The 21,744-nt window shown below is 52.6% G+C and overlaps 1 protein-coding gene across 2 annotated transcripts; it reads left to right on the plus strand.

Moving 5' to 3' along the window:
* Nucleotides 1–217: 217 nt before the first annotated feature.
* LOC306765506 (uncharacterized protein) lies at nt 218–11,281 on the plus strand. 2 transcript variants are annotated; one of them, XR_013771567.1, is made up of 11 exons: nt 218–2,112; nt 2,309–2,370; nt 2,518–2,622; nt 5,457–5,588; nt 5,915–6,054; nt 6,135–6,303; nt 6,374–6,502; nt 6,912–7,047; nt 7,509–8,050; nt 9,550–10,636; nt 10,687–11,281. XR_013771567.1 is itself a non-coding variant. In XM_079252985.1 (10 exons), the coding sequence occupies exons 1-9, from the start codon at nt 560–562 to the stop codon at nt 8,035–8,037; spliced, it is 2,955 nt and encodes a 984-aa protein (XP_079109111.1). In that variant the 5' UTR covers nt 218–559; the 3' UTR covers nt 8,038–8,050; nt 9,550–11,281. The 2 variants fall into 2 exon arrangements, 1 of the variants encoding a protein (XP_079109111.1); XM_079252985.1 differs by having other exon boundaries at nt 9,550–11,281.
* Nucleotides 11,282–21,744: the final 10,463 nt, after the last annotated feature.

The following is a 21,744-nucleotide window of genomic DNA, read 5'->3' on the forward strand; positions in this document are numbered from 1 at the left end:
GAGAGCAGCCCCAACTCTTCCAGACTGGTTCCCAGCTGGTTCCCGTGCGACCTGCTCCAACCATTCCAGACCAGCAAGGCTGATGTGGGACTTGAGTTTTTCATGTCCCCCACCAGACGGACTCGAACCGGACTTGCGAAGGCCATGTCTGTGGTTCAGCTCAACAATAAACCAATTCAAACAAGCACGTGACCCACCAGTGATTCCAGTAAAACTTTATTCAACCAGTAAATTTTTACTGACAGCATTTCATACAAATAAATCACTGGTGTTTATGAATAAGTACGTAAAGTAACGTAAGAATTTAGGCATAAATCTATCTTTAAAGAGATCGATCAGCCCCCCTCCCTCCCTCCCCGCGAGGAGGCTAACGGATCGGCGGCACCGCGCGCGTTTCTTCATGTCTGATCCAGTTCGCCGTCGTGCAGCGGAGCCGTCCTCGCCCCGAACCGGTCCAGACTCGACATGCCAGCGGCCCGGAGCTGCGGCGGGCTGGCCGGTGGCCGGCGGGGAGATGCAGCCGTTATGTAAGCGGAGCAGCTAACGTCAGCCCGCCGCCATGAACGACGCGCAGCAAGAAAAGTCTCCGGACTTCGTCCTGATGCGGCTCGTGTCCGCCGCGGAGTACGACCGGCTGCACGAGCCCGGCGACCCCGGGTCCGGAGGCGGCGGGTTCCGGCCTGTCAAAGCCGCGCTGGGACACCTCGGCGGCGGGTTTGGGCTGGACTCCAGCGGCCCCTCGGGGGGCCTCGGCTCCGCATCCCCGCACTATAGCTCGCCGCTTCCCGGAAAAGGCGAGCTGGACGGCGGGCTGATGTCGCCGCAGGCCCCGCCGGTGTCCTCTCCGCCGCCGGAGGACTTCGCCGTAGCGGCGCAGCGGTTTGTGGACTGCTCGGTGCCGCGCGCGCACGGCTCGCTGATGGTTTTTCAGGACCTGCTGCGGTCTGGAGACCGGATCCTGGAGTGCGGACTGGATCAGCCGCCGGCGGGGTTCCTTCAGGAGGAGGCAGAAAGAAGGCAGCTGGACCCGAGATCAGGTTCGGGTCCTGGTAAAACATCAGCTGGACCTGGAGGGGGGAAGGACCAGAACCCCCACTGCATCCATTCTGCAAAGGAAAACCTGCAGCCCTCACACATCCTGCAGTGGCAACCGGTCCTCAGACTGTCCAAAGGTCCTGATGCGTCCCAGCCGGTCCCCCACCAGCAATCGGGATCGGTGTTGTGCCACAGACCCTGCCTGGCCAAGTGGCCTGTGGGCCTGCTGGACCAGGCGCTGCGCCTGGGACTCCTGGAGCCCAGGAAGAACTGCCCCACGGGGGGAGGAGACCAGAGGATGGGGGGCGATGTGGTGCCCCCCGCCCCTCGCTGCTCCTGTCACAACATCCTGGCCTCAGGGATGGGGGGCATGGGGCCCGGTGAGGACCCCAGCGAGACCAGTGACGCTCTGCTGGTCCTGGAGGGTCTTGGTTCTGAGGAAGTGGACAGACTGGGTCATGGGGGGGACAGGAATGGGCAGAACACAGAGAAAGGAGATCGAATGGGCGAAGTCGTTGCCGGGGTAACCCCTGTGGGGGCGGGGCCTGCGTTCTCCAGCAGGACTCTGAGCGGTCTGATGCAGCAGGTCCACAGACTGGCGGAGGAGGCGGGGGTTTGCACAGACCACACCTGCCGGTCCTCGTTGCCTTGCCCCCCCATCGGCACCACCACCTGCACATACTCCCCCATCCTCCTGCAGGCCCCCCAGTCTTTGACGGCCCTCCAGATAACCCCCAGTCCTGACCCAGGTCCCCGTATCCAGCACCAGTCCTGTTCACAGCCCCAGAGTCGTGCTGCCACCCCCAAACTCGACGTGGCCTCTGGTGGGTCGGGTCGGCCCGCATCCCCCCTGGTGGTCCTACAGGGGGATGGCAACAAGACGTCTCGAGACAAGTCCAGGAAGGGGGGTTCCCTGAAGGTCCGGCTCAGCAAGCTGTTCAGAACCAAGAGCTCTAGAGGGGGGTCGGGGGGGCTGCTGGACAAGAGGCCGTCCCTAGCTTCGTCCAGCTCATCTGGGGGGAGCCTGCTGGACGTTTGGGGGTCTACCAGCAGCAACACAGACCAGGACGGCAGCAGGTAAGATGCCTATCGCCGTGACAACGCTCCCCGTCTCCGCAGCGTCCGCCTGGTGAGACAATGCAGGAGGAGGAGCTCGGACCTGTTGTTTACTCCCCTGATCCCGAGTCAACCATGGCAACAGTTTGGGTTTCAGCTTGGTGGGGGGATCCAGGTGTGCCTGTGATGTCACTGCTTTCCATGTCTGTGTCGCCAGGTTGCTGCAGTCCAGACCGCACAGTGCCTTCTCACCGGTGCCGCTCACGCCAGCGTTCACAGGTGAGTCCTTACGCATGAACGTGAGTGTGCAAGTACAGGTGAGGTCACCGTGTGGTTGACCAGGATGAAGTTACTGCATCATCATCATCACCTGTAGACATGATGTGCTCTTCTGTATCCGTCCTTCCTCTGTCTTGCTGTGTCCAGGTGAGACGGTCTCTCTGGTCGATGTGGACATTTCTCACAGGAGGGGGGGCTCGCTCCACCCCCCGACTCCTCCCCCGCCTCCGAGGCGGAGCCTCAGTCTGCTTGGTACTTCCTCTTTTTTCTCCTTCATGTGCTTTTTTCTGGTCCAGGTCCCGTCACGACCCCCAGTAACGTAGTCACAACCCCCAGTAGCTTTACACGACAGCTGTGGCATCATCACTACCTCTGGTAGCATTGTCACGATCTCCAGTAGCGTGGTTCCGCCCCAGTAGCGTGGCCACGACCCCCAGTAGCGTAGTCACACCCTCCGGTAGCATTGTCACAACCCCCAGTAGCATGGTCATGACCCCCAATAGCGTGGTCATAATGTCCAGTAGCGTGGTCACAACCCCCAGAAACCTGGTCACGACCCCCTGTAGCGTGGTCACGAACCCCAGTAGCGTCATCACATCCCCCAGTAGCGTGGTCCCGACCCCAAGAAGCCTGGTCACGACCTCCGGTAGTGTGGTGACGACCCCCAGTAGCGTGGTCACGACCTCCGGTAGCGTGGTCACGACCCCCAGTAGCGTGGTCACGACCTCTGGTAGCGTGGTCACGACCCCCAGTAGCGTCATCACATCCCCCAGTAGCGTGGTCACGACCCCCAGTAGCGGGGTCACGACCCCCGGTGGCGTGGTCACGACCCCCAGTAGCGTGGTCACGACCTCTGGTAGCGTGGTCACGACCCCCAGTAGCGTCATCACATCCCCCAGTAGCGTGGTCACGAACCCCAGTAGCGTCATCACATCCCCCAGTAGCGTGGTCACGACCCCCAGTAGCGTCATCACATCCCCCAGTAGCGTGGTCACGACCCCCAGAAGCCTGGTCACAACCTCCAGTAGCGTGGTCACGACCCCCAGTAGCGTGGTCACGACCCCCAGTAGCATGGTCACGAACCCCAGTAGCATGGTCACGACCCCCAGTAGCATGGTCACGACCCCCAGTAGCATGGTCACGAACCCCAGTAGCATGGTCACGACCCCCAGTAGCATGGTCACGAACCCCAGTAGCATGGTCACGAACCCCAGTAGTGTCATCACATCCCCCAGTAGCGTGGTCACGACCCCCAGAGGCCTGGTCACGAACCCCAGTAGCATGGTCACGAACCCCAGTAGCGTGGTCACGAACCCCAGTAGTGTCATCACATCCCCCAGTAGCGTGGTCACGACCCCCAGTAGCTTGGTCACGACCCCCAGTAGCATGGTCACGACCCCCAGTAGCCTGGTCACGACTCCCAGTAGCCTGGTCACGACCCCCAGTAGCCTGGTCACGACTCCCAGTAGCGTCATCACATCCCCCAGTAGCGTGGTCACGACCCCCAGTAGCCTGGTCACGACCCCCAGTAGCGTTGTCCCGACCCCCAGAGGCCTGGTCACGACCTCCGGTAGCGTGGTCACGACCCCCAGTAGCGTCATCACGACCCCCGGGAAAGTGGTCACGACCCCCGGTAGCGTGGTCACGACTCCCAGTAGCGTCATCACATCCCCCAGTAGCGTGGTCCCGACCACCGGTAGCATGGTCACGAGCTCTGGTAGCGTGGTCACGACCCCCGGGAAAGTGGTCACGACCCCCGGTAGCATGGTCACGAACCCCAGTAGTGTCATCACATCCCCCAGTAGCGTGGTCACGACCCCCAGTAGCATGGTCACGAACCCCAGTAGCCTGGTCACGACCCCCAGTAGCGTGGTCACGAACCCCAGTAGCCTGGTCACGACCCCCAGTAGCGTTGTCCCGACCCCCAGAGGCCTGGTCACGACCTCCGGTAGCGTTGTCCCGACCCCCAGAGGCCTGGTCACGACCTCCGGTAGCGTGGTCACGACCCCCAGTAGCGTCATCACATCCCCCAGTAGCGTGGTCCCGACCACCGGTAGCGTGGTCACGACCTCCGGTAGCGTGGTCACGACCCCCGGGAAAGTGGTCACGACCCCCGGTAGCGTGGTCACGACTCCCAGTAGCGTCATCACATCCCCCAGTAGCGTGGTCCCGACCACCGGTAGCGTGGTCACGACCTCCGGTAGCGTGGTCACGACCCCCGGGAAAGTGGTCACGACCCCCGGTAGCGTGGTCACGACTCCCAGTAGCGTCATCACATCCCCCAGTAGCGTGGTCCCGACCACCGGTAGCGTGGTCACGACCTCCGGTAGCGTGGTCACGACCCCCGGGAAAGTGGTCACGACCCCCGGTAGCGTGGTCACGACTCCCAGTAGCGTCATCACATCCCCCAGTAGCGTGGTCCCGACCACCGGTAGCGTGGTCACGACCCCCGGGAAAGTGGTCACGACCCCCGGTAGCATGGTCACGAACACCAGTAGCGTGGTCACGACCCCCAGTAGCGTCATCACATCCCCCAGTAGCGTGGTCCCGACCCCCAGAGGCGTGGTCACGACCCCCAGTAGCGTCATCACATCCCCCAGTAGTGTTGTCCCGACCCCCAGAGGCCTGGTCACGACCTCCGGTAGCGTGGTCACGACCCCCAGTAGCGTCATCACATCCCCCAGTAGCGTGGTCCCAACCACCGGTAGCGTGGTCACGACCTCCAGTAGCGTCATCACATCCCCCGGTAGCGTGGTCACGACCACCGGTAGCGTGGTCACGACCTCCAGTAGCGTCATCACATCCCCCGGTAGCGTGGTCACGACCCCCGGGAAAGTTGTCACGACCCCCGGTAGCGTGGTCACAACCTCCGGTAGCGTGGTCACGACCCCCGGTAGCGTGGTCACGACCCCCGGGAAAGTTGTCACGACCCCCGGTAGCGTGGTCACGACCCCCGGTAGCGTGGTCACGACCCCCGGTAGCATGGTCCTGCAGGAGTCCGATGTCGATCTGAGGCCAGCACCGAGGCTGAACAGAACCCTGCCTGCTCCTCTTCTGCCTCACAGGTGTGTGTTTCTGTCCTGCAGATGACTTCGGTGGCGAGAAACGGGGTCCCCTCATGGAGCGCAGCGTGGGCGCTTCAATGCAGTCTCTGCCCCCTCGACCAATGGCCCTGCCCCCCTCCCTCATCAACATCCAACACAGCCTGAGCCTCAACGGTGATGTGCCCACACACATACATGTTAGATTTTAGCGTGTGTGTACACATCAATAGTCCAGTCACACCAGTAACACCAGTTCCTTTATGGACTGTTTTAGTACAAATAGTTAAAGAGAGTAGAAACAGATCAATCTTCTCATCGATAACCTGCATTTTAAAGTTTCAGGTTGTTCTATCTGAACAAGTGTGGTTGATATCTTTGTGTTTAAAATGTTTGGTAAAAAGGATTTTTCCGCCCGAAGCAGAAGCCTGATGGTGTCTGCTCTAACTGCCCCTGAAGGCAGCATCGCCATCGGTAACGTTTCTGTCCGGTCTCCCAAACAGACACCTTCCTGCGAGGCTTACCCCGGCCGGTTCCTCTGTGGCCCAACACGCACCCCCTGCCACCCCGACTCGCCCCCCGCTGCCCCCTCAGTCGACCTGACCCTGGTAGTTTCGCCACCAGCCTCAGAGAGCTGGAGAAGGTGGGTCGGGGGCGGAGCTAACCTGGGTTACGTTGTGGATTGTGGCGTAAGGGCAGAGCTAACCTGTAGGTGTGTTTCAGTGTGGATGGTACTGGGGTCCGATGAACTGGGAGGACGCTGAGATGAAGCTGAAGGGAAAACCTGATGGCTCGTTTCTGGTCCGGGACAGTTCTGATCCGCGATACATCCTGAGTCTGAGCTTCAGGTCGCAGGGCGTCACCCATCACACCCGCATGGAGCACTACCGAGGTAAGACGCACCTAAACGCATCAGAATCGCGTCCGGCGGCGTCCTCATCGTGTCCGTCTCCGTCCTGCAGGGACCTTCAGTCTGTGGTGTCACCCAAAGTTCGAGGACTGCTGTCACTCTGTGGTGGAGTTCATCGAGAGAGCCATCATGCACTCCAAGAACGGAAGGTTCCTCTACTTCCTGCGCTCCAGAGTTCCAGGTACACACCGACCAATCAGCTTGCAGCGCAGCTGCAGCCATGACATGATGGAAGAGAGTTTATCTGGTAGGAAGGCACTGAAGCACCACAAGGTGGCGCTGGTGGGCGGATTCCAGACTTGTTCAACTGTGACCGACTGCAAAGAAAACTGGTTTATTTTCATCCCAAACTGTTTTCTGAGGACAGAAATGGTGTCCATTTAGTGGACAAACTTCAGATCTAAAAAGAAACCTGTAACAACTCTGAAGACAATCAGCATGTGGACCGTGTCGGTCCAGTCGATAAACCCAAAACGGTGGCCGGTTTCCCCAGCATGGCGGAGAAAGCCACAGTGACATGCCGTTGTCTGTGAGCCTTGTTTTCAGATGTCCTGGAAAACCTCGGTTGATGGTGTTCTGTCTGTGTTCAGGTCTGCCCCCGACCCCAGTCCAGCTCCTGTACCCAGTCTCCAGGTTCAGCAGTGTGAAATCTCTGCAGCATCTGTGTCGGTTCTGCATCAGACAGCTGGTCCGGATAGACCACATCCAGGAGCTGCCGCTGCCCACGTACGTCTCCATTCTCACACAGTGGACCGGGTCTGAATCCTAACGTAGCTCTTGGTCCCGCCGGGTTGCCGGTAGAACTCTCCATCACCAGCTGGTGGTGCTGATGAGGGCAGGATGACGACAGACCTGCAGGTTACTCTGCAGCTACCTGCTGCTGCATCTCCGACACGCAGCTCCATGCTACTGTCGGTTTGTTCCACAAGTTTCCTCTTCAGCTAAACTCAATGTGAGACGTTGGGAAGCAGAGCTAGTCTCACTGCTTCAGAACCTCTGCAGGTTCCACTTCTGCCTGAAAGTCCGGGCAAAGGCAGTCAATATTCCTCATGACTCCACCGGCCGCAGACATTTACAGTCCTGATCGCCTCACAGTCCTGATCGCCTCACAGCTTTTTCTGTTCAAGTAGAAACCGGACCCGACTTGTAAATCCAGCATCTGGTTCTACCTTTCTTGTTTCCTCCAGGCCTCTGATCGCCTACCTGACCAAGTTTTATTACTACGACCCTGAGGAAGAGATCAGCCCGACGCTGCTGGAGCGGGGACAGGGACCGGAGCGGGGACCGGGACCGGAGCCAGGTTTGGAACGAGGACCGGAGCCAGGTTTGGAACGAGGACCGGAGCCAGCTTTGGAACGAGGACCGGAGCCAGGTTTGGAACGAGGACCGGAGCCAGGTTTGGAACGAGGACCGGAGCCAGCTTTGGAACGAGGACCGGAGCCAGCTTTGGAACGAGGACCGGAGCCAGCTTTGGAACGAGGACCGGAGCCAGGTTTGGAACGAGGACCGGAGCCAGCTTTGGAACGAGGACCGGAGCCAGCTTTGGAACGAGGACCGGAGCCAGCTTTGGAACAAGGACCGGAGCCAGGTTTGGAACGAGGACCGGAGCCAGCTTTGGAACAAGGACTGGAGCCAGCTTTGGAACGAGGACCGGAGCCAGCTTTGGAACGAGGACCGGAGCAGAGCAGCCAGCCTGGAGTTCAGTCCCAAACGTAGCAGTGGAGACATGGTGAGTCGGTTTACAGAATCACTTTAACTCGTTGCAGCTGATCCAGAGACGTCTGGTATGATGCCGTTGCCTCCGTTTTAGCACTTTGTTTTTCTTGACTTTTAATGTTTTGGTTTGTTTTCGATCTTCGGCATAAAAATGTTAGTGATCTATGTCAGATCCTGGAATTTTTCTGGACACACGATGATAAAAAGTCAATGTAGATGTAAGACCGGAAAACCTCTTAGAAACTTCAGAAATAAGGAGGATTTATGGGTTTTGGTGGATTATGTTAATATCTGTAACAAGGCGCAGGATCAACTCTCTGACAGTGCAAATTTTTCATTCACCACTGGATTCATATGTAATTTTAATACTGCAGCCTCCTTCATTAGCAGCTAATGCTAAGACTGCGGCCCCCTTCATTAGCAGCAAATGCTAATACTGCAGCCTCCTACATTAGCAGCTAATGCTAAGACCGCGGCCTCCTACATTGGCAGCTAATGCTAAGACCGCGGCCTCCTACATTGGCAGCTAATGCTAAGACCGCGGCCTCCTACATTAGCAGCTAATGCTAAGACCGCGGCCTCCTACATTGGCAGCTAATGCTAAGACCGCGGCCTCCTACATTAGCAGCTAATGCTAAGACCGCGGTCTCCTACATTGGCAGCTAATGCTAAGACCGCGGCCTCCTACATTAGCAGCTAATGCTAAGACCGCGGTCTCCTACATTGGCAGCTAATGCTAAGACCGCAGCCTCCTACATTAGCAGCTAATGCTAAGACCGCGGTCTCCTACATTGGCAGCTAATGCTAAGACCGCAGCCTCCTACATTAGCAGCTAATGCTAAGACCGCGGCCTCCTACATTAGCAGCTAATGCTAAGACCGCGGTCTCCTACATTGGCAGCTAATGCTAAGACCGCGGCCTCCTACATTAGCAGCTAATGCTAAGACCGCGGTCTCCTACATTGGCAGCTAATGCTAAGACCGCAGCCTCCTACATTAGCAGCTAATGCTAAGACCGTGGTCTCCTACATTGGCAGCTAATGCTAGACCGCCGTCTCCTACATTAGCAGCTAATGCTAAGGCCGCTGTCACCTACATTAGCATCTAATGCTAAGACTGCGGCCTTCTACATTTGCAGCTAAAGCTAAGACCGCTGCCTCCTGCATTGGCAGCTAATGCTAAGAAAGCTGTCTCCTACATAAGCAGCTAATGCTAAGACCATGTGTGTGCCGTCACCAAACAAATTACGTTTTGAAAATAACAGGAAGTGATGTCACACTGTCCTGTGAAATAAATTGGATAAATTTATATTTCAGAATTGCGTATAGATCTGTCAGATCACAGTAATCTGATTACTCTATCTGATGATCATGTGAACAGGTTCAGTGTTTACCAGACAGTAGATGTGAGATCAGTCAGAAACTGTTCTTTGAACTGTCTTTTATTTCTCTGATTGATAACTATTATACGTTTAATATTGATCACCTCGTCTCTCTTCTTCTTTCTTCCCTAGTTATCATCTTTGTTGTTGGACTCGATCACTAAAGGATGTTCTAACATTAAAACTAGAATCTTAGAGAGCGCCAATCAGCTCCCTTTGCTCAGTCCAGTGTCTGGGCGGGTTTCAGATAATCCACCCTCCTCTGATTTGCTTATGGGAAGTTGATAGGGCAGGCATGGAGATGTGGAAACTCCGCCTACCTTCTGATGTCATGACTTAGCAGCTGGACTGAAGCCAACATGACGTCACCATTGCAAAGACGCTGCAAGCTCAGTGAAGACTGAAACTGTCGGTCGCATCTGGGATCCAGAAACAAAAAGAAGCGGAAGTTGGTTTTAGAGATCAAACAGGAAGTTGGAGTGAAACCATCAAGAAAGAATTCAAAGCTTTTTCGTGAATGTTTCTGCATCAGATTCAGAACGTCTGGTTTCAGTGGTTCTGATCTGTTAAAAACTAGTTCTGATCGGTTCTAGGTTAGTTTATTTTGACATTTAACACACACAGCGTGAACCTGGAAAACCAAAAGCACTAAAAGATCAATCAGTCAGAAGGCAGGCCGAAAGGCGGGGTTGCCATGCAGATTAGGGGGCGGAGTCAAGAGGCAAGGCGAAGGGCGGGGTTGCCATGCGGATTAGGGGGCGGAGTCAAAAGGCAGGCCGAAGGGCAGGGTTGCCATGCGGATTAGGGGGTGGAGTCAAGAGGCAAGGCGAAGGGCAGGGTTGCCATGCAGATTAGGGGGCGGAGTCAAGAGGCAAGGCGAAGGGCAGGGTTGCCATGCAGATTAGGGGGCGGAGTCAAAAGATAGGCCGAAGGGCGCTGTTGCCATGCAGATTAGGGGGCGGAGTCAAAAGGCAGGCCGAAGGGTGGGTTGCCATGCAGATTAGGGGGCAGAGTCAAAAGGTAGGCCGAAGGGCGGGATTGCCATGCAGATTAGGGGGTGGGGTCAAAAGGTAGGCCGAAGGGCGGGATTGCCATGCAGATTAAGGGGCGGAGTCAAGAGGCAAGGCGAAGGGCAGGGTTGCCATGCAGATTAGGGGGCGGAGTCAAAAGGCAGGCCGAAGGGTGGGTTGCCATGCAGATTAGGGGGCAGAGTCAAAAGGTAGGCCGAAGGGCGGGATTGCCATGCAGATTAGGGGGCAGAGTCAAAAGGTAGGCCGAAGGGCGGGATTGCCATGCAGATTAGGGGGTGGGGTCAAAAGGCCTGCTGAAGGGTGACTTGCCTTGCAGATTAGGGGGCGGAGTCAAAAGGCAGGCCAGAGGACGGGGTTTGAGTGCAGGGGTTCCATCTCAGCGGTGTATCTGCTCCCTTCATATTCATACGTAAATCATTACGTCCATTTAAACCTGACCAGTTTCCAGTGAAAATCCTTCTTCTGATCTGGCAGATTTTTTATTTTAATGCGATGGAGACAAACACGAATCGTTTCAGCCAGCCTCCTCGTTTCGCTGATCCTGGTGCTGACACTGATCCTGGTTCTGATTTAGAAATGCGGGATCCTGGAGGTGACCAGGTGGCTGGTGCAGCAACACTACCAAAAACAGGGATGTCCCTCAGGAGACGGGGGTTGAACATGACAACTACTGAACTTTGTTTCAATGAAACTTGCAGGTGATTGCTGGACCAGTTTGGACTGGAAATACTTCCATGATGTCAACCAGTGAAGAGCTGCTTTGTTGTCAGTGTAGATGAGCGGTCATGTTTGTTCTTGTGCAATCAACTGTTAATAAAACTAAGTGGACGGGGCTCAAGTGACATGGTGTCGTTCCTGTTCAACAGCGGGCAACTGCAGTGAGCAATTGCCTGCGTAACATGTAGTTATCAGATGGTGGTGTTCAAAGGTCCGCTCAAAGCATTGATTCATCTGCATGGCAACTGTTATAATCATGGTGATCCTGTGACCCCCCTTCACACTTCGAGCCAGCCTTCGACAAATGCCACCATATCGTTCCACCTCCACTTCTTTCAAACCCTTCTGGTCACCTCCTCCGACTGAATACTTTCGGTCTTCACCATCAGGTGCACAGTGTCCGGCCAGTCAGCCAGTCGGACGCCATTTCTGGAGGTGGACGGGGTTTCTACACGCCGGTTACGTGTGGAGGTGGACGGCGTTTCTACGCGCCGGTTACGTGTGGAGGTGGACGGCGTTTCTACGCGCCGGTTACGTGTGGAGGTGGACGGCGTTTCTACGCGCCGGTTACGTGTGGAGGTGGACGGCGTTTCTACGCGCCGGTTACGTGTGGAGGTGGACGGCGTTTCTACGCGCCGGTTACGTGTGGAGGTGGACGGCGTTTCTACGCGCCGGTTACGTGTGGAGGTGGACGGCGTTTCTACGCGCCGGTTACGTGTGGAGGTGGACGGCGTTTCTACGCGCCGGTTACGTGTGGAGGTGGACGGCGTTTCTACGCGCCGGTTACGTGTGGAGGTGGACGGCGTTTCTACGCGCCGGTTACGTGTGGAGGTGGACGGCGTTTCTACGCGCCGGTTACGTGTGGAGGTGGACGGCGTTTTTACGCGCCGGTTACGTGTGGAGGTGGACGGCGTTTCTACGCGCCGGTTACGTGTGGAGGTGGACGGCGTTTCTACGCGCCGGTTACGTGTGGAGGTGGACGGCGTTTCTACGCGCCGGTTACGTGTGGAGGTGGACGGCGTTTCTACGCGCCGGTTACGTGTGGAGGTGGACGGCGTTTCTACGCGCCGGTTACGTGTGGAGGTGGACGGCGTTTCTACGCGCCGGTTACGTGTGGAGGTGGACGGCGTTTTTACGCGCCGGTTACATGTGGAGGTGGACGCCGTTTGCTAATAAAACTCTGCGCCAGGCAACATAACGCCGTTTACCAACCACGGCTTTTCAGACAGTAGAAGAACTCTAAACACCAAGCCAACGACACAAAGCACCGCAGGAAGTGCTGGGGGCAGGATTGTCATTTTGTGCTGCGACTTTGTTAAACCAACGAAGAACAAAGCGATGGCGGTCAGTCAGTGATGACAGGGTCAAGCCTCGTATTGCCAAAGTTTGTCAATATTTCGTGTCAGAACAGGAAAAATGTGTAGCCTACCATGCATCCTTGGGGACACAACAGTCAAATACGAGCATTTGAAACGAAAACAGCCCGGAGTTCACAGTTTCCAGCATTCTGGATTGGAGAATTAGCATTACCGAGTAGTGATGTGTTGTTGTTTACCTTACAAATCACGCCTTTTCAAGATGTAAATAATAATTTCTATGCAATTCCACTGAAATTAGCACGTTAAAATGTTTTATTTTCTTTTTGAGGCAAATTGTGTGTAGCTTGCATATTACACTGACAAGTTTCAGTGTTTCAAAATCCATTAGTAGTAAGCTGTTAAATGGTTCAGGAGTCGTTCTTGTAACTTACTAAAGGACATTATGTTGTGACTGACTGGGAATCAGGGGGACATTCATATGATGCAGATGAAGAGAGTGGGGTAAAACATACTGGAACCAGTAAAAAGAGCTACATCAACTGGAAGCACAGATGGTGGGCGTGACAGAAATAATCATGACTGATTAAAAAAAAAAAAATCATTCACAGATTAGTCGAATATGGATAATTGTTAGTTGCAGCCCTAATGCGCTGGTTAAACCGTGCTAGAGCTCGACACATCTTCCTACAGGTGGGATCAAGCTAAAGGCACGCCTTCCATCCATCTTCATGCCGCTTATCCGAGATCAGGTTGCGGGGGCAGCAGCCTAAGCAGGGAAGCCCATCCTTCCCTCACTCGTGAACAAGACCCCGAGATATTTAAACTCCTCCACTTGACCAGAATCGCCTCGAAGCCGTCCGGAAGTCTTTCTCCATGGCCTCGCCGAACTCCTCCCATGCCCAAGTTTTTGCCTCGGCAACAGCCGAAGCCGCTTAGCCTGTCGGTACCCATCAGCTGCCTCCAGAGTCCCACAGGCCAAGAAGGCCCGATAGGACTCCTTCTTCAGCTTGACAGCATCCCTCACTGCTGGTGTCCACCAACGAGTCCTGGGATTACCGCCACGACAGGCACCAACGACCTTACAGCCACAGCTCCGGCTGGCCGCCTCAGCAATAGAGACACGGAACACAGCCCATTCGGACTCAATGTCCCCCGCCTCACTCGGGACATGGTTGAAGCTCTGCTGAAGGTGGGAGTTGAAGCTCGCTCTGACGGGGGACTCAGCCAGACGTTCCCAGCAGACCCTCACAACACGTTTGGGCCTGCCAGATCTGACCGGCTTCCTCCCCCACCATCTGAGCCAACTCACCACCAGGTGGTGATCAGTTGAAGCTCCGCCCCCCTCTTCACCCGAGTGTCCAAGGCATGTGGCCGCAGGTCCGACGATACGACTACAAAATCCATCATCGAACTGCGGCCCAGGGAGTCCTGATGCCAGGAGTACATACCTATTATACCTATATTAACGCCCAAAAGGCACACGAGAGCAACTGCACAGCAACACCACACAGCACACTAGGGGGATTCACCAAACACCACCCCTTTAGGGACCACTGCAACGACAAGCAGGTCATGCCCACACCTGACGCCAGAAAAGTGGAGCGCTGACCGCCTTAAATAACTCCTTCCGGACTTACAAAAAAAAAAACAAAAAAAAACAGTTCTTAAAAGTTATACGCTAAGATAAACAAATACAAAAATTTATAAAAATAAAAAATGGTGACTTATCCTGCCCCGGTCTGACAAGACCCTCCCGTGGGGCGGAAGGATTAAAGTCTGGATCCAGCGGTGTTGTGGCTCCTGCCACGAGAGACGTACTGGCAGGGCTGATCTGTGTGTTAAAAGTCTTGTGTAGATTCAGCTGTCGAAACAGACGGAGGAGCTCAGAGATGCACCGGCCAGGCACTTGCCTCCTAAAGGAGGCATCCAGCCTCCCCTCCTCATCGCAGGAGCGCAGCTCCCCTACTCAACTGTCTTCGCTGCCAGCAGCACTATATGCTGCGAAGAGCAGCCACCAGAGTGCCGCCACGTACACAGCAGCTGAGCTCAGACAATTGCTGGTCACATGCCGCCAGACAGCCACACCGTCGTCCAGCCTCTCGCCGCTCATCCCTGTCTCCTATCTCTTTCTGCCACACCCACATTATTGTTTGTTTTGTTTTTTTGTTTTCTTTTATGACCATGATGTTAACCCCGTTTTCTGATGCATCAACTCAATAAGTCTGGTAACAGGCTTCAGCAGTCTCCCAGCCCTGGACCTAACCTGGCTCCTGACCTCCATGGTGTCCCTCGACGTCACACCATCGTGTGCAACGGTCCCTGAAGAGACTGAGTCCCCCACACCTACAGAACTGATTTCCATCATCAGCAACATCTGTGCTGCTAGCAAGATTGAATTCGCCCACATCCGGTGTGCCAGCCATGAAGGTTGGAGGATTGGATTGAGATGAAACACCAGACCCATGACCAAGATGTGACACGAATGGAACGATATCAGAAGCTTGTGCAGAGTCGGATCCATGCATTCCTTCAGCATCTCCCCTGTTCAGCTGTCCAGCAATCTCCAAGTTGCCATCACTGGATGACACAGATGGCAGTCCCGATACCCAAGCCAAGGTCCTGTATTCTACCGAATCCACAGAAACACCCACCTTGTCAGCGTCACTCTCCAGAGAACTGGTACTGGAGAATTTGTCCCGTCCATCCTCAGAGGTAGGGACACAAAAGGGAAGGTAGTTCACCAGCATAATGAGGTTACGATAGACCACCTTCTCCTGACCATTGGCGGCATTCTGAATCCTGAAAGTATGGCTTCCTTCGTTCATCTCCAGCACCACATAGATGACATTTTCCCAGCAGCCAGCGAGCTTTTTCCTCCCATGCTCTCCCTCATTGGGCAGCAACACCTGGTCTCCCACTTCCACCTTTCTGTTATAGAGATCAGTGTGACGCTGCAACTGCCTGGACGCCACAGTTTGGGCAATGTCGATGGCCTCCTTCAATGTCTTTCTCAATGACTAAACTTACTGATTGTAGTTTGTGACATCAGGGATGTCAAGAACAGATCCAAAGACGAGATCAATGGGCAACCTTGGCACTCGTCCAAACATGAGTAGAAACGGTGCATAGCCAGTCGTTTCATGAACCGTACAGTTATAAGTGAAGGTGAGTGACTGCAAAGCTGCAGCCCATCTGTGCTTAGCCGTAGGTGGCAAGGCACGAATCATATTTCCAAGTGTTCTCTTCATCCATTCACAGGATCCATTGCCCATCGGATGATAGGGTGTCTTGTGGGACTTTTGGACCCCAGCCACAGCCAACAACTCACAGATCAAAGCGCTCTCAAAATGTGCCCCTTTGTCTGAGTGCAATCGTCTGGGGAACCCATAGATGCTGAAGTAATGATGCCAGAGCAGATGTGCAGCTGCCTTTGCTGATTGGTTATGACACCAAAAAGTTGTGAGCCATCTTCGTAAAGTGTTCGGTGACCACAAGGACATTGAATGACTTATTAGCTAAACAACCAGTGGTTCAAAAGTCAATGCACACCAGCTCAAGAGGCTCCGATGTTCAGATATTCTCCAGATGCACTCTGGCAGTACAAACTGCAGTAGCTTCTGCCAGAAGATCTACATAAGCCACCCTGGTCAAATGATAGGATGTACTGCGCTCCACAAATGGCTCTCGGCTCATCAGCCACTACGTTTTTGGGTCCTGGTAGATATCAAAGTGAAAGGGTGCCAATTTTGCAATCTGTCTCTGTTCAGAGGCATCAAGGCGAGCCTTGGACAGTACGTACATCAGGGATTATTGTCCGTCCAGACAGTAAACCGATGGGCCCTCAACCAGTGATGGAACTTGTCGCACACAGCCCATTTTAATGCAAAGAATTCCAACCTGTGTGCTGGGTACTTGGACTGCGCATAGCTAAGGGACTTACTCGCAAACGCAATCGGTCTACCAGTCGACCTGTTTTCAGGAACTTGTGACAGAACCGCACCCAATCCATTAATGGAAGCATCCACTGATAGCAGAAAGGGTTTACTAAAGTCTGGGTGGGCCAAAAAACATGGTCCAACAAAGCCTGCTTCAGCCGACAAAAAGCCTCTTTACACTCATCTGTCAAATCACAAGCTGTAAGCTTCCCCTGCCCCTGGCGACGCTTCTTTGCTGATCCAAGGGGGGCCCTTTCTGCCTAATATGAGCCCAAATAGTGGTTTCGCTATTGAAGAACAATGAACTGTTGGTAAAATACTACCATGCCCAAAAATGAACGTGTCTTCCGTTTTAAGGGCACATTTGTATTGTTTTCCATAAGGTCAGACTCTGTCAAGGATGTAATGACAGCAACTTTTTCTGGGTCAGAACTGATTCCATCTGCAGTCACAATATGTCCCAAGAACTTGACTGACTTCCGAAAGAAAAATAACATTTCACTGGGACCAGCTTCAGATTATGAGCTTGAAGTCGCTGAAAGACAAACTCCAGGCTTTCTAACGCTAAAGCCTCTGTGGGGGCAAACACCAAAACGTCATCCAAGTAACAGAGCATCCTAAGGAAATTCTGGTCTCCAAATACACTCAGCATCATCCTCATAAATGTCCCTGGACTATTGCACAGCCCTTGTGGCATCCGATTATACTTGTGAAGTCCAAATGGTGACGTGAAAGCTGTATACGTTCTATCCTCCTTGTGCATGTCTATGTTATAGAACCCCGAGGTGAGATCCATTGTGGGGAAAAAAGCATTCCCACCCAACGTGGCTAGAACGTCAGATGGATGTGGGAGTGGGTGAGCATCTTTCACAGTTTGTGCATTAAGCCAGCAGAAATCAATACATGAAATCCTTACACCTGCTCGGTGCCTCTCACCATGAGCAACTCCAGAGTGGAAGAAAGTCCAGCCTCTCTCGAGGGTTCTGGTTCCAGAGCCCAACTATATCTAGCCGGAACCGCTCAACCTCGCGCACAAGCTCAGGCTCCTTCCCCACCAGAGAGGTGACGTTCCACGTCCCTAGAGCCAGCTTCTGCAGCCGGGGATCGGACCACCAGGGTCCCCGCCCCTTGCTGCCGCCCAGCTCACATTGCACCCGACCCCTACGGCTCCTCCCGCAGATGGTGAGCCCACGGGAGGTGGGGTCCATGTAACCTTTTCGGGCTGAGCCCGACTGGGCCCCATTGGCAAAGGCCCGGCCACCAGACGCTCGCTCTCGTGTCCCACCCCTGGGCCTGGCTCCAGGGGGGGGTTCTGGTAACCCACGTCCAGGCAAGGGACAGTCAACTCACAGTCGTAGTCATCATAGGGGTCTATGAGCCGCACTTAGTCTGGCCCTCCCCTAGACACTTGTTTGCCATGGGTGACCTTACCAGGGGCATAAAGCCCCCGACAACATAGCTGCTAGGATCTTCAGGACACACAAACCCCTCCACCACGATAAGGTGACGGCTCAGGGAGGGGTCCTCAAAATGATTAAAAAGAACTGAAAACAATTAAAGAAATCAGGTCATAATAAGCTTAGATTGAGTTACTCAAAAAATCAAGCTAAGCAACACAAAAGCTATTGCATCACAGTAAACCAGAGATGATCTGAATTGTTTTATTTTGCACAGAATACAAAGTGCTGGTCAGGCACGGTGAACATGCAGTCGGGGTACGTGACGCTGGTAGGAAACTGAAGATACACTGAAGATAGACTTCAGTTTGTTCATGTAAATGACAAGTCCTCCTCCCAAACTACAGTAAGGCATGGAGTTCCTCAAGGTTCTGTACTTGGACCAATACTCTTCACGCTATATATGCTCCCTTTAGGCAAAATTATTAGACAGCATGGAATAAACTTTCATTGTTATGCAGATGATACTCAGATATACTTATCCTTTAAACCAGATGAAACAAATCAGCCCAATAGGCTACAAAATTGTCTCATAGACATAAAGACTTGGATGTCTAGAAATTTTCTCCTCTTAAACTCAGATAAGACTGAAGTAATTCTCGTTGGATCTGAAAAACTCAGAGCTAAATTTTCCGGTTTTGTAATGAACCTGGATGGCATTACTTTAGCTTCCAGTGCTACAGTGAGAAACCTTGGAGTAATATTTGACCCTGACCTGTCCTTTGGCCCACATATTAAGCAGGTTACTAAAACAGCCTTCTTTCATTTACGTAATATAGCCAAAATTAGGGACATTCTGTCTCAGAGTGATGCAGAAAAACTGGTTCACGCTTTTGTTACTTCGAGACTAGATTACTGTAACTCTCTATTACTGGGCTGTCCTAAATATGCCCTGAAAAGCCTTCAGCTGATCCAGAATTCTGCAGCCAGAGTCCTGACCAGAACCAGCAGGAGAGATCATATTTCTCCAGTTTTAGCCTCTCTTCATTGGCTGCCTGTTGAATCTAGAATAGAATTTAAAATCCTTCTCCTTACATATAAAGCCCTCCACAACCAGGCACCACTATATATCAAAGACCTCATAGTTCCTTATATACCAAGCAGAGTACTTCGTTCGCAGACTGCAGGCTTACTTGTGGTTCCTAGAGTCTCAAAGAGCCGAGCAGGAGGCAGAGCCTTTGGTTATCAGGCCCCTCTCTTATGGAATAAGCTCCCAGTTAGTGTTAGGGAAGCAGACACCCTCCCCACCTTTAAGACTAGGCTGAAGACTTATCTTTTTGATAAGTCCTATAGCTAGGGATGGTTAGGATCCCTTAGTTATGCTGCTATAGGTTTAGACTGCTGAGGGACATTTCCTGATACACTGAGCTTCTTTCTTTTTCTCTTTATCTCTCTCTTTTACCCCCCATAACAGTGTAGCATCATTAACATGTATGTCTCCTGTCTCAGCAGGTCTCCCTGGCCGGGAGTAGCAGTTCCTGTTGTCTGTTGTCTTTCTGTCCTCTTCCCCCCACACAGCAGAGGCAGATGGCTGCCTGTCCTGAGCCGGGTTCTGCCGGAGGTTTCCTTCCTGTTAAAAGGGAGTTTTTTCCTTCCCACTGTCGCCAGTGTGCTTGCTCAGGATGGGAGATTGAGTTGGACTCAACTCAGTCTGTTGGTTTCCTTATATAGGCTGTTATGAATTGGCCTTCATTATGTTTTCCTCTCTGTCTGTAAAGCGTCTTGAGATGGCATTGCTGTGATTTGATGCTATATAAATAAAGTTGAATTGAATTGAATTCAATTGAAAAACGAACATGCAGTCGGGTTACAGGACACTGGTAGGAAATGTGTGCTATGTGTCACATAGCACTTTAGTTTTCTGATGTTTTGTCACAATTTATGATGGTTTGTTCAGTGATTTGTGATCCTGGGTTTATTATCAGTGTGTGCCCAAACAGATACTGACTATTTGGAATCACATTGTTTTCTTCAGGCCATCGCTGCATCCCGGTTCAGGTTCTGCACACCTCCAAATGCGGATTGGTCGGCTGCATACGTCATAGAGGCGCTGGGTTCTGTCCCAGTTCAAAGGCTCCTTCCAGTCCTCCCAGTCCTCCCAGTCTGCCCTTCGTTTGGCTCCAGATCAGCTTAAAACGAAGGCTACCAGAGATGTATCCTACCCTCTCCTATCCCAGAATTCATTGCTCTCCTGATAGAACAGAGTGAGCAGCAGAGCGCCGGTGTAGGTACCACACCAGCCAGACCGTTTATTTATTTATTTTTATGTATAAACACACATATTTGTGTCCAATAACCGCAAATGGATTTCATTCCAGTCGTCCTCAGATGTCTTCGTCTCCTTTCATTAAAGAAAAGACTGAATTTATTCCAGTCACTCAGATAACTGGAGACTGGAATAAGGAACAATAATTAAACGGGCTAAATTATAATCCAGTCATATAAGACGCTGTCATTTAATGAGTTAAAGAAACAAACAAATTGGTCCTGGACAAATGAGAGCATTTTTCTAATGAACAGTGGGACAAAATACCTGTCAACAGGTGGAGAAGTCTGACTGGGAGGAACAGAAAACACCTGACTGGACTGGAAACATCACAGGATTCTTCTACTAAATATTAGTTTATGACTGATGGAACATTTATTATTTTATCATATTTGTTTGCTTTTTAAAAAAATCTTTCTGTTGAACCAGAATTACAAACAAATTTGTCATGATTTTCATCAAACTTTTATTTATTATGACTTCAGTCAGTTTCATGTTATGGCTGGCACGGAGGTTTCCAGTTCCCACTCCTTAGGTTCAGTTGCATCTTGCCAACTAGTGTTCTGTGCTGGTGCTCCATATAGAAGTAAGTTACTGGCAGGTGATTTCTTTGCGTTTCCCTCCGACATGCAGGATCTGGTTCCTTTAGTGTTGAATCCATTTTAACTTCAGCTGTTTTCTGCACCATTCCCCTTTCTAGGTAAGAATTCATGGCATTTGATGTTCAAGAAGTCCTGGAAATGCTTTTCTTGTCTGAGGCTTCCAAGACATCAAGTTTAGCTGCAGACTCCGCTATTAGAGCTTCCATTTCCTGTTGCTCCTTTTTATTCTATTCTATTCTATTCTATTCTATTCTATTCTATTCTATTCTATTCTACAGTCATTTAGACGCTTTTATCCAAAGCGACTTACATATGAGTGATAACAACACAAGCAGGAACTCAAACAGTAGAGGACATGGTAGGAAGGTGCTGGTGGACTGTCCAGTTGGACGCAGGTCCTTGCATGGAGCTACAGGTTGGTTTTTTATTTTATTTTTTTTGTTTACACCCTTCTCACCCCATAATACCACCGATGTTACAATACAAAGAATTAATATCATAAAGTTTGTTGCAAAGAACTGGGCTAAGTTCTCCAACTTTCCAACAAATACAGCTAAAGTGTTGAAGTTCTCCTTGAAGAGCTGAGTCTTCAGCTGGGTCTTAAAAGTAGACAGGGACTCTGCAGAGCGGACAGAGTTTGGGAGATCATTCCACCATCGTGGAACAACAGAGGAAAAGAGTCTGGCTGGTGATTTAGCCCCACGTAGTCATGGTAACGCTAGGCGTCTTCCACTGGTAGAGCGTAGCTGTGGAGAGGGAGTGTAGGTCTGGATTAGGGAGTGAAGGTAGACCGGAGATGTCTGACTTATTGTTTTGTAAACCAGAAGCAGAGCTCTGAATCTGATGCTCTGCAACTGGAAACCAGTGAAGAGCGATTAGCAGCGGAGTGACATGAACCAGTTTGGGTTGGTTGAAGACCAGACGTGCTGCTGGTTCTGGATCATCTGCAGAGGTTTAACCAGCATGCAGGCAGACCTGCCAGTAGGGAACTGCAGTAATC

The sequence above is a fragment of the Telmatherina bonti genome (genome assembly GCF_933228915.1).
Source record: "Telmatherina bonti genome assembly, chromosome: 14".
NCBI lineage: Eukaryota > Metazoa > Chordata > Actinopteri > Atheriniformes > Telmatherinidae > Telmatherina > Telmatherina bonti.

What these genes read in the sequence shown, in the direction of transcription:
- LOC306765506 (XM_079252985.1), top strand. Translation starts at nt 560, where the DNA reads ATGAACGACGCGCAGCAAGAAAAGTCTCCGGACTTCGTCCTGATGCGG. An exon ending in GCTCACGCCAGCGTTCACAG is followed by an intron (nt 2,371 to 2,517) that starts GTGAGTCCTTAC and finishes TGCTGTGTCCAG; the next exon opens with GTGAGACGGTCTCTCTGGTC. An exon ending in CCTGCGCTCCAGAGTTCCAG is followed by an intron (nt 6,503 to 6,911) that starts GTACACACCGAC and finishes GTCTGTGTTCAG; the next exon opens with GTCTGCCCCCGACCCCAGTC.